The 12,659-nt window shown below is 45.2% G+C and overlaps 1 protein-coding gene across 6 annotated transcripts in view; it reads left to right on the top strand.

The window, feature by feature from the left end:
- Window positions 1-12,659, top strand: part of Slc7a6 (solute carrier family 7 member 6) — a 36,059-nt gene that overhangs the window by 18,330 nt on the left and 5,070 nt on the right. For all 6 annotated transcript variants that reach the window (XR_003711555.1, XM_028768506.1, XM_028768509.1 and 3 more), the window contains 6 exons: window positions 6,968-7,093; window positions 9,436-9,580; window positions 10,302-10,425; window positions 10,678-10,781; window positions 11,421-11,517; window positions 12,395-12,544. Coding sequence is in view for 5 of the 6 variants with exons in the window: in XM_028768506.1 (XP_028624339.1) it covers window positions 6,968-7,093; window positions 9,436-9,580; window positions 10,302-10,425; window positions 10,678-10,781; window positions 11,421-11,517; window positions 12,395-12,544 (746 nt within the window). In the remaining variant the exon portion in view is untranslated. The remainder of the gene's footprint in view (window positions 1-6,967; window positions 7,094-9,435; window positions 9,581-10,301; window positions 10,426-10,677; window positions 10,782-11,420; window positions 11,518-12,394; window positions 12,545-12,659) is intronic.

Raw genomic sequence — 12,659 nt, 5'->3', positions numbered from 1 at the left:
CCCTCCCTTCCTTCCTTCTTTCCATAGATCAGGGTGGCCTGGAACTTGCTAAATAATCCATGTCTGCCTCAGTCTACTGAGTACTTGTGTAGTAACATATTCCTGTAATCTCAGCATTTGGGAAGATGAGGCACGAGGACTGACCACTTTGAGTTAAAAGGCTCATCTGGGCTAGAAAGTGAGGACTGAGCCAGCCTGAGCTACAAAGCAAGATCATGTCTCTAAAACAGACAGACAAAAATATGCACTTTCTCTTGAGAAATCAAATCTTGAGAGTCCTGGCAAATTTGAACCCTGATTCCTGCCCCTCCAACACTTAGCTGTGTTTGAACAGCGGTTGCTTCTGTTAAGTGCGTGTGGCTCCCAGTCTCCTGCGGTTCTCTGCTTCCTCGCACTGTGTATCCAGACTTCGTTGCCTTTTTCATTTTTGTTGTTTCTTTTGTCTTGTTGAAAAATTTTTTTGAGACAGAGTGGCCTGGAATTCACTATGTAGATCAAGCTTGCCTGAACCTCACAGAGATCCGCCTACCTGTTTCCTTATTGCTTGGATTAAAGACTCAAACTGCTGTTCTCTGCTGTGTAATTGCTTTTTTATCTTTTGTAAATTGTTTGCTTTTATGGTGTGTGTGTGTGTGTGTGTGTGAGTGGTGTGTTGTATGTGAGTGTATGCCACATGTAAGCCAGTGCTCACAGAAGCCAGAAGAGGACATTGCATCCCTTAGAGCTGGTGATGCTGGGAGTTGTAAGCTGCTGAGTGTGCACCCTGAGAACCAAACTCAGGTCCTCTGGAAGGGCAGCAAGTCCTACCGTGCCGTCTCTAGCCTTCCCATATGTACAGCTTTCTTGGCCCCTGACAGTATTGCTGCTTCCATCACTGTCTTCCCACTGCTTTCCCCCACTCCATTCTCAGGTTACATTTAGCAGGGAAATCTAAGCAATTGGTGGTAGTTGTAGAATTTCAGGCTGTCTTACTTATTATCCTAAAGTAGTGGTTCTCAGTGGGACCTTAGATTGGCACAAAGGTGGCATTTGGCAGCATCGGAGACATTTTTGGGATGCAAGTACTGGGAAGCAGTGCTACTCTTATCTGTTGGGTAGAGGCTAGGAGTGACTGACATTGAACATCCTGCCAAACAGGATATATATAGTCTTACTGGCTCAAAATGTCAATAGTCCTGCAGATAGGAAAGTATCCTAAACATGTGCTCTGAGATCTTGGAATTTTCAGTGATGGGTGGGTCTCAGGGTGCTGACTCAACCCAGCAAACTCAGGGGCTCTTGACAACTTAGGAGCTGTAGAAGAGTAGACTTATTTTTCTTTTTGTTTCACTTGTTTGAGACAAAGCTTTATTGTATCTGCCAGGCTTGCTTCAAACTAGATCTCTTCTCCTCTTGCCTCAGCCCTACAAAGTACTGGGATTACAGCTGTATACTAACACATTAGGTAAAATATTTTTTTTTCCTTTTTCTGAAAAAGTTTTAAATTATTTTTAATCTACTATTATATTATTATCATTATTGTTATTGTTATCATTTTTGTTTTTTAAGACAGGGTTTCTCTGTGTAGCCTTGGCTGTCCCGGAACTTAATCTGTAGATCAAGCTGCCCTCAAACAGAGATCTACCTACCTCTGCCTCCCAAGTGTTGGGACTAAAGGCATTCATCTCTGCTTCTGGCTAAAAAATTTTTAATTACATAAATTTGTGTGTGTCCACACACGTGTGCACGTCATGGCATATGTGTAGAGATCAGAGGTGTGTCCACACACGTGTGCATGTCATGGCATATGTGTAGAGATCAGAGGACAGCAGAAAAGTAGGTTTTCTCTTTCGGTTGTGAGAATCCTGGGGATGCTTGGCAGCAAGTGACTTTAGCCATTTTGTTTTTATCTACTCTTTGCCTCCTTTTTCCTTCCTTCCTTCCTTCCTTCCTTCCTTCCTTCCTTCCTTCCTTTCTCATAACTTTATATATCTTCAGCTCACTATGTAACCAATGATAGCTTTGACCTTAGTTAATATTTTAAAAGTTTCATTGAGAGAGGGTGGGGGAGAGTGTCGCATGCACATAAGAGCACACAGGCACCTGCCCATCTGGAGATCAAGAGATAACTTTTAGGAGTCTGTTTTCTCTTTTCAGTATGTGGGTCCTAGGGATCAAACTCAAGTTGTCAACCTAAATGGCAAGTACTGTTACTTGCTGAACCATGTTACTTGCCTACCCTTGAACTTCTATTTCTCCCGAATGCTAGGATGAGAGGCTGGTGCAGCCACCAGGTCTGATTTGGGTCTGTGTTGTTACGTAGAATTGTACTTCCCTCTCAATGAATGCTCCTGAGGAAAACACCCAGCCTGCTTTTGTGAGGCTATGGAAGGTGTTCTCCAACCTCCGTTCCCAGCCGTGCTCTGTGGGGATAGGGAACTGGGACTCAGGGTAGATAGGATTGCAGTTTAGGTTGCCTGGTCACCTCCTTGTCAAGGGAAGGACGTATGAGAGGCTTAGTCCAGTCCAGAAATGCATTTTTGTATTGTTTGGGTTTCAACATGTAGCAGAAAACCCAAAGCAGAATGGCTGAAACACTGACCTTTGTGAGGATCTAAGGAAGTGATTTAAGGTATGTGAGAAATGAGGCTAAAAAAAAAAATCACTGGAGTTCTGATAAGCTATTAATCTAGCCCTGGTAAAGCACTGGCTGCTATTATCATAACCACAAGCTGAAAATTTTAGATTTCCTTGGGCCTGACAGACATTTATGTCTCTTGTTAAGTAAGGCCACAGGGTGGCCTGGTGGAACAGCTTTGGTCAGTGCTTCCCCTTCTTGTCTCAGTGCTCTGCCTTGTCCTCAGTCTGTAGTTTCTTGCCATGGCCTAGGGAGGCTCCTTAAACTCCAATGGTTTGCATGTAGCTTACTAGAAGGACAAAGGAAGGCATGCTTAGCTTCAGAGATATTTCCTGAGGCCCTACCTGAAACATCTGTTCATGTCCTTAGGGAAAATCTAAGTAGGTAACCCACCTATGAGGAACTCTGGGATGTGTCTAGGGTAGCCATGACTTCAGCTAAAGTTTCTGTTAAGAAGAAAGGAGGGGGGCTGGAGAGATGGCTCAGCGGTTAAGAGCACTGACTGCTCTTGCAGAGGTTCTGAGTTCAAATCCCAGCAACCACATGGTGGCTCACAACCACCCATAATGAGATTTGATGCCCTCTTCTGGTGTTTCTGAAGACAGCTACAGTGTACTCATAAATAAAATTAATAAATCTTAAAAAAAAAAAAAAGAAGAAGAAGAAGAAGAAGAAAGGAGGGAAAATACTGGAAGATGACAAACAGTCTGCTACAGAGTGACTTTGGGGAATTTGTAACAAGTTCCCAGAAGGGTTAAGCTAGGCTCAGTGGTAGAATATCGGGATAGCATGCAGAACATGTTGTGTTCAGTCCCTAGAACCACCAAGACAAACTAAAACTAAGCTCTCAGAGAGCCTTGGAGACTATTGTATAGAGCCATGCTCATTGATGTTGGCTGGTCTGGCATGGAAATGTGATCAGAAGAAGGAAGGCTTGGAGGTTTGAGTTGTAGCACCTGGCCTCCACGCCCTGTCTGGTAAGCTGGACGGGCCTAGGGGATCTTGGAAGCACACGGGGTGTGGGCCTGTGGCGAAAGTTTGTTAATTAGAAGCAGGCAAGCAGTCAAGGGATTTGGCTTCTGCTTGGTAGACTGTGTTCTTTGGCAAGATTGAGAGCATGAGGCAAGTTAGGTGCCTGGGGCCAGCTCTGAGGTTATACTCACTCTGGGATTCCTTTGCTTGATTCCCTGAGAGGAGGAGTGGTTTTTAGATTTTGTGCCCTAGGCATTTGACTCACTTCATCCTACTGGTCTGCTCTCTGGCAAGTGTGTTGTGGCTCATTAACTACTTTTATTGAGAAAGAAGCATATGCTTGGTCAGTAAATCAAAATGTAAGAGAACACACCATAGAGAAGGGCTCCCTTCCTCTCCAGCTTTTTAGTCTGTTTTTTGGAGTCTGTCTCACTGACCATGTGCCTTTGGTGCCTATCCAGCTGGCCTTCAGAATAGACCCTGCTGGGATTTCCTGAGGCATGCCTTCCCTCATCCTTTAATACAGTCATTGCCTCCTCTGCAAGCTGTGTTTACTTGTGTGTAGAAGTGACCATGTCTGCAGGGAGTCTGCAGAACAGTAGATGGAGGGAGAGAGGAGTGAGCCTGAGAGACTAGTGCCTGCTTGCTCGTGGGCTAAGGGTATGACACATGCTCAGTGAACCCAGCTAGGCTGTTGTGATGTCAGTTTTTGGTCTTTCTCTCTTGCCCCCTTTTCTCTGTGCTTACCTCGCCTTTGTCTCCTATCTCTGTCTTTTCTTTCCATTTCTTTGTATTTTGGTCTTTCTTCCCATAAGTTCATGCCGTCTATCTTCTGCTTCTTCTGTGGTCTTGCTTTCTTTCTCTTGTTTGTAGATTCTGTTCTGCTGTTAGTCAAGTCAGAATGTCTACGGTTTTTAACTTCATATAGTCCTAGACTCTAAGGGTACCTTGTTGCTATTGGATAGACTCACTCTCTTGGTATTCTGGGAAAGATAACTTACAGGCCCAGATTGGATCCATTGTTTGGCTTGAGCAAGTCTGAGGGGAGAGAGAGAACAAGTCCTAACAAAGAGAGAGACAGGCAAGTACTTCAAAATGTGCTTGCTGTATTATATTGGTGGCTGTTGTTTACTGGTGGTTGTTAACTGTGTATGTTAGCTGAATATGTATCCAGGCTTAGCCAGAGAGAACTTTGATCAGCAGTTGATTCCTGTGAAGATTTTTCAGCAGCACATGTTTGTTTTCCCACCAACCTACTTAACCATTATAACCCAACTCCATATAATTGCTTCATTATGTGTCTCCCCCCCCATATGACTGACTGGTGAATACCTTATTATGTGGAAGCATATCTTTTAATATTTTTCTTATGTGTATGTGTGTTTGCTAGCATATGTGTGTCTGGTTATCATATAGGTCAGCAAAAAGGCATCAGTTCTCCTGGAACTAGAGTTACAGATGGTTGTAAGTTACCATGTATGTGCTGGAAATTGAACCCTGTCCTCTGTAAGAGCAACTAGTGCTCTAACTGCTGAGCCAACTCTTCAGCCTTACTTGACAGCATATTAAGTGAGGCTCTTGAAACATACGGAGGCTATTTTATCACATGTGGTCATTTTCACAGCTGACCTTGAACACTTCTTTTGAGTAGAGAAAGGTCCACCTTTCTGATAATTGTCCCAGGGAACTGGCTGTTACCTGAAAGACATTAATACCTTGCCTCCAACCAGAGCTCATCAGCTCCCTCCCCTCTTTGCTGGTGTATGAGCTTTAGTCACGTTATAAATTGTTGTTTCCCTCTGAGAGTTTGTGGTCTTTCAGAAACAAGACTGAGATACCTGAGGAAGAGACTTCCTGCAATTAGATGTTCCCAGGACTGTAGCATTTGATACTAAACTGTACTGTGACTCGAGGATGAAGGGGAGAAGAAACTTGGGTTTGGGCTGCCCAGTTTATTTGGAGAAGGTTTTCAGAGGGAGTCGGGGCTGAGCTAGGCCTTGGAAGTAGATGTCAGTAGTGCTGTGGCATGAAGAGGGGAAACTCTTTGTATGTGTATCTGGCTTGGTCAGGGAGAGTCTACCTAAAGGAGTAACTAGGTGGGAGTGCGTGCGTGGCTGAGAGAATGGGCCTCAAGAGTTTATAAAAGACAACATTTAGGTGGGGGCTTACTTACAATTTCAGAGGGTTACAGCTGCATGACAGGAGCGTGGTGGCACTCATGGTACTGGAGTAGTAGCACAAGCTTTTGAAGCCTCAAGCCCACCCCTAGTGACTCAGTTTCTTCAACAAGGCCACACCTGCCAATCCTTCTAATCCTCAAACACCTCCACTCCCTGGTGACTAAGCATTCAAATATATGAACCTATGGGGACTGTTTGCACTCAAAACACCACAAGGTGTACATTAAGTTTTTTTTTTTTTTTTTTTGGTTTGTTTGTTTTGTTTTTGGAAGGTAGGGACAGTACTTAGAGGTATCACTATGTACTTTGTTGCTATAGGAGCCTTTGGATAATTGCTCTTATGTTCTCCCCTAGATCAAAGCTTTCCTTATTTTGTAGGAACAGAGTTCTCTCTGTGGGTTAAGCCTCAATCAACTAGCAGTTCACAGCCATCAGTAATCTACAGGGCTCAGATGTTACTGAGGTACATGAGTGTGCGTCTCAAAGGTAGCAGGGCTGACATAGGTCTAAGAAGCTCTCAGGAAGGCTCATTCTCTAAGGAATTTGATGAGAATTAGCAGGTTTGCATTGAGTAGGGATAGGAAGAAGATTTGGACTTGGGGATGCAAGCTTGGGAATGATAGTTTCCCTCAGCCTTAGTTTCCTCATGTATAAGATGGGGAACAGACATCTATATTTGGGGGGGTTGTGAAAATTAGTAGTCAAGGATACCTGTGAAATTGTCAAAAATATAACACACACACACACACACACACACACACACACACACAACTTTACGTGATTGGTCATCAGAAGTCAAATTTACCTTATTTGTTAATGGGTCTTTTTTGTCCCTACTGTCTGTGACTAGGGACAGGTCTTGTGCCTCTCACTTGGCGCCTTGGGAGTATGGTTGGGGAAGAGTGGATGAGGTGAGACTAACCATTCTTGGTGCTAGGGAACATTTCCAGAAATTGTTCTGGCAGTTTAGAGCATGCATCTGTTCATACATGCCCTAGTAGCTTAGGATACAGTGTAGGGTATTCATACGTTCTGAGCTGACCTGTGTGCTGTTTCTGCTGGTTACCTGTTCCAGTTTTCATTGTTCTATTGTCCCTCTAACTCAGCCGGGAAGGGCAGAAGAATCCTTTCCATAGAGAGTTTGAGGTCTTGTGTGCTCAGCCTAAGCCTGCCAGTAATACTATGGTTTTCCTTCTAGGTCTGCTGACATTTGTGAACTGTGCCTATGTCAAGTGGGGCACACGAGTACAAGACACATTCACGTATGCCAAGGTCCTGGCACTCATTGCCATCATTATCATGGGCCTTGTTAAACTGTGCCAGGGTAAGAGGGGCTGAGGTGGGAAGAAGGGTACATGTCTCCTGGAGTCTCTTTGGCTTCCTGAGGAGGCTATGGGGACCCAGCTAGCTTCATCTCTCAGCACATTTTGAGTATGTTCTAGAGTGTTGTTAGTGAACATGAGAGATGGTTATGAATCTCTTCCTGGGTTTTGTCAGCCAGGCTAGCTTGGCTAACTAACTGGACATGTTAAATGTCAGGTTCTCCTTAGGGCTTCTGTGGAAATATGGAGCATCGCAGAAAGCTCAGAAAGCTGAGTTCTTGAAACTTGCAGTATAATGGGGTCACTCATAGTTGTCATCTAGGGGTATAGATTACTGCATCCTGATTGTGGTCTGTAGTTGCCAGGCAGTGAGTGGGAAACCTAACTTTCCTGGAGAGGGGCAGCAGGGAAGGGGTGCATGGTCATTTTGCAGTATTTATTGTTTATCTAGATTTGTGTTAAGTTATTATATTGAGGAAGCTCCCAAAAAAGTCAGCTCTAAAAAATGTCAGAATGTTGTAAAATGGGCATTGTCTTTCCTGTGTTGGCCTTTCTTTTCTTCTTCTTCTTCTTTTTTTTTTTTAAACTTTTGCTAAGGATGGAACCAAAATCTTATGTGTGCTATTTTAAACTACCACTTAGCCACATCCTTAGTCTTTTTTTTTTTTTTTTTTTTTGAGACAGGGTTTCTCTGTGTAGCCCTGGTTGTCCTGGAACTCACTCTGTAGACCAGGCTGGCCTCGAACTCAGAAATCCACCTGCCTCTGCCTCCCAAGTGCGGGATTAAAGGCGTGCGCCACCACTGCCCGGCATATTTAAACATTTTTAAAGATAATGTCTTGAACTACATTTTGGGCTGGCCTGTAATTTAGCATGTTGCCCAGTTGCTGGGATTAAAGGCATGTACCACCATATACAGCTACATATTGGCTCTTGAAAGGTTTTCACTCTGGAGTCAGAGCAGACTGAGGCTAATGTGCTTTCCAGCATATCCTGAAAAGTCTCTGGTAATGGATATCTTCCTCATTTAACAGCCAGTTCTCTGTGTTACCAGTCCCTAAACACGGCTGTATTCACAGTCACCTCAGGAGCTGAGCTTTCATCTCAGACCTGTTGGTTTGAATTGAAAGTTAAAAACTTTTTATGTATGTTTGGTCCTAAAGACCTGCTACTCCAAGGATACCTAGACGCCTGGGTGTAGTTACTTGATACTAGTGCACAGAGTTCCTGGGTTACCTGCCTAAGAATTACCTAGTGCACTTCATAAAAGCACAGCCTTGAGCTAGAGGAGCAAGTGACTACAGCCAGGCATCTAGATGTCACCGGAGCCTCAGGAGCATCTTAGAGTAGAACTGGGCTACTGAGTAATCCTTCCTCTAAAATATGTGCCCTAGAGAACCACTGCTGTGTGCAGTTGCTGAGAACCCTGGAAGCTCTTGCTGCACACCTACACTTTTTTGTCACAGTGAGTTCTGGGTGTAACCTTTCTTTTTAATATTTTTTGGTTGGTGTGAATATGCCACATGTGTGTGGGTCCTGAGGAAGCCCGAAGAGGGCGTCAGATCTCCCTGGAGCTGGAGTTACAAGTGGTTGGCCACTGAGCCTTTTTTCTATTCCCAAGGCTAGGCTTTCTGCAGGGTGTGATGACAAGCACCTTAGAAGGCTGACTCCTGTTAACTCCGTGCTGTCTGCATGTCTGCTAGGTAGCCTTTCTATTTGCAGTCCTCAGAGGCCCCCAAGAAAGGTGACAATCACTTTAGCTTGGGTTGGTGCTCTGAAGGGTGGGGTTGGCCCACTAAGAGATAAGACCTCAGTTACTCTGTAGCCCTAGATTTCCTGCCCCAGACAACCACACCACACCTACTGCAAACAGACTGATAAAACCGCATGTCTAAATTGAACAGTGATCTGAGCCAAGACCTTCTGCTAGAAGGTCTGATTGTTAGTGGAAATGACTCCCTTGGGTGAAATGACCAATGACATCAAAGTAGGAAGAACTGAGGTCACCTGCAGGAAATGGACATTCCTAGGGCCTTGGAAGAAGTGTTCCTTCAGAGTGCAGCCAGACATGCTTTTGTTTTTGATTACCTAGTTTTACAAAATAAAATAAAACTTAAGTTGAGAGAGTAGATCGGGTAGTGAAATTTGGGGAGGTTCTGGTGTTTGTTCCTTTGGTATTAACTGATGGTTTTTTTTTCTTCCCCTGCCCTGCTTTATTTTTTTCTTTCTATCTGTTTTTTCTTTTGTTTCATCTTTTTAATTCTCCCTCTGTATCCTTCTTCATATTCCTTCTGTCTTTCTTCCTTCTCTTTTACCTGGTCTCCCACCCATCTTTGCCCCACAGGACACACTGAGCACTTTCAGGACGCCTTTAAAGGTTCCTCGTGGAACGTGGGAGACCTCTCTCTTGCCCTGTACTCTGCCCTCTTCTCTTACTCAGGTTGGGACACCCTTAATTTTGTAACAGAAGAAATCAAAAACCCAGAAAGGTAAAGGCGAGATCACATTCTCCAACTTGGCTGGAACTCCTGCTGATGGTGGGCACAGTTGCCCCTTTCCCATAGCTCCTCCCTCTACCTCCCCTCCCCTCATCCTCTCCCTGCTCCCCTTCTCCAGTTAGGAGGGGTTGGGGGCTAGGATGGGAGTGAGCGAATGTGGGAAAGCCCTGGCTCTCACCCTCATGTTCCATTGGAGAGCACTCAGGGTCCTTCCTGGAGGAGAGGTCTTTAGCAGCAGACCCAGCTGGGGCTGAGGTGGCAGGACTTAGCCCTGTGGTGCTGAGACTGGCCTGAGCAGCCTGGCCTGTTTCTGGCCTACCAGATCACCAGCCCAACCTCTAGTTTCGAGAGGCTATTGCTCCTTGCATTTATCCTGAGATCATAGATGCAAGAAGGTTAGAAAGCCACATTGTTAGGTTCATGTGGACCTAACCTGATAGGATAAACTAATCACGAGTCCTTTCTCAGGGAAAGTGCTCTTCTTAGTGGAAAATGCCCAAGAACATGGGAAGCATACCCACCCTGGGGCGAAGCATACCTGCCCTGGGGTGAAGCATACCCGCCCTGGGGCATACAGGGAAGAGGAGCTCATCTCAAAGACCTGGCAACCAGTGAACTGTTAAATGTTAGGAAATTTCCAGTGGGTGCTGGATGGTTTTTTACTCTCAGCAGAGGTTGGCTCTAGGTAGTCTTATTTCACTTGTCCTCACAGGAATTTGCCCTTGGCCATTGGGATTTCTATGCCAGTTGTGACACTCATCTACATCCTGACAAATGTGGCCTATTACACAGTGCTGAACATTCAGGATGTCCATAAGAGTGATGCTGTGGCTGTGGTGAGTCTCTTGGGGGAGAGGGGTTGTCCTCATTTGCTCCTGTTCTTCTTATCATGAGGGTCCTATGGTGCTTAGCTCCTAAACGGTGTGGTCTTTTCCTGCAACTCTTCTGGCTCCACAGTGTGAGGGATGGGTCTAGATAGGGCAAGCAGTGGGCGTTTTAGCAAGGACTGCCTTTGTTCAGAGATCACAGCTATAGGAGGGGTACAAAACTGTCCTGTGTTGAGTATTCCTTCTTTGCTCTGCTTTCAGACCTTTGCTGACCAGACCTTTGGCATGTTCAGTTGGACCATCCCCATTGCTGTTGCTCTGTCCTGCTTTGGGGGCCTGAATGCATCCATCTTTGCTTCATCAAGGTACTTGGGTTTCTGATAATAGACTGTTTTCAGCACCCACATGGCAGCTCACAACCATTTGTAACTCTAGTTGCAGGGGTGCCTATGGAAGAGTAGTAATTCCTCTTAATTGATGTTCTATCTCTTCAGTCCCACAATGGCATCTCAGAGAAGGGCTATGCAGTCCCAGCTGAGACAGGAGGATCCCAAGGTTGAGTCTAGCCAGACCTACATAGGAGTCCTTGTCTCTTTAAAAAAAAAGAAGAAAAGAAAAGGCCAGTGTGGTGGCTGTAAATTTGTGTAATGGCAGAATAAGGGTATCCCTGGTGGGATGGGGATGCCAGTAGGTGTGGGAATGCACAGCTTCGGTGGGATGTTGGGGAAGGGATCTGGTTCAGAAGTAGCAGCATTGGTAGGTGATAGTGATTTCATTGCTGAGGGTTTGGAGTGGTTAATGGATAATGGTGGGTGAGCATTCCTGGGTAGTGGTGAGGTGTTAAGAGTTAAAGACATTTGTGGGTAGCATGAGTGATGGGCTGGGTGTAAGTGGAGCCTGTGACGGTGGCTTCTGTCCCCCCCACTCCCCCGGGGCCCTGAGCTTAGTTTATCTGAGGAGTGTGACTGGCTAAGAGGCTGCTGACACATTTCATCCCCTTACAGGTTGTTTTTCGTGGGCTCTCGTGAGGGCCACCTCCCGAACCTCCTGTCCATGATCCACATTGAGCGCTTTACACCTGTGCCTGCCTTGCTGTTCAATGTAAGCTCTGCAGGGAGAGTGTGGGGCTTGGGCAGGTTTGTGCAGGATTCCTAATTTACACTGTACCTTAGGCTTGGTTCTGAGATTTGAAGCATAGTTCATTATCTTTTCTCTAGTGTTTGGGATGGAACCCAGGGCCCCATATAAGTTAGGCAGACATTCTACCTGTCCCATACTCTTAGGCACTATTTATTCATTTTTCTCTGCCTCCAGACAAGGTCTTCTCATGTAATAAATTGGTCTTGAGCTTTAGACCCTCTGAAGGGCTTTTTTTTTTTTTTTCTTAAATCCTTTGTTGATACATCAGGGTAAAAAAGACAGGTGGATAAATTATTTTTTAAGTTTAAGCAAGTCTTAGCTTGTCTTAGAAAAGCTGGTCTCTGAAACCCTATCTACTAGGATACTTTCATAAAAGAAGACAGGTAGTCATCCCTCTTTGGAGTGGGCATGGATCCATTTTGGTCCTCTCCCTTTCGAAAGCTCCAGGTCACTGTGATGCTCCTGGAGGCATTTTTTTCTGGGTGTATGTCAGGTAGCTGGGCCCTAGGCCTAAAGAACTCTAGGTTAACAGTGTAACTGCTATTGTGGTTGGTTTGTTGAGGGCCTCCCTGTCAGCCATCAGAAAGGAAGCAGAATCTACCTCGTTAACCACAGTACTTGCAACAAGGGGGAGCACTAAGAATAGGCAGAGGTGGCGATGTTGCCTTGAAGGTTAATGTGGGTACTGGACCTATCTGTCAAGCAAGAGTCACTGGAAACCAGAGCTAATCTGGTAAAGCTATTTCAGCTGTGACAGACTGCTGGATGGCTGCATCTCCTGGTATGGCTGGAAGTAATGATACTCATTCCTCTTGTCTACTACCTATCTATCCCACAGTGCACCATGACACTTATCTACCTCGTCGTGAAGGACGTTTTCCTGCTCATCAACTACTTCAGCTTCAGCTACTGGTTCTTTGTGGGCTTGTCCGTTGTTGGGCAGCTCTACCTTCGTTGGAAAGAGCCTGACTGGCCTCGACCTCTCAAGGTCAGCACCTCCTCCTCCTTTCCCCTCCTCTTCTTCCTCCTCCTTATCCTTCCTTCCTTCCTTCCTTCCTTTCTTTCTTTCTTTCTTTCTTTCTTTCTTTCTTTCTTTCTTTCTT

This window comes from Grammomys surdaster, unplaced genomic scaffold, assembly GCF_004785775.1.
Source record: "Grammomys surdaster isolate TR1022 unplaced genomic scaffold, NIH_TR_1.0 187, whole genome shotgun sequence".
Classification (NCBI taxonomy): Eukaryota; Metazoa; Chordata; class Mammalia; order Rodentia; family Muridae; genus Grammomys; species Grammomys surdaster.
The sequence above is the reverse complement of the archived record's forward strand: the minus strand, read 5'-3'. Positions and strand labels throughout refer to the sequence as shown.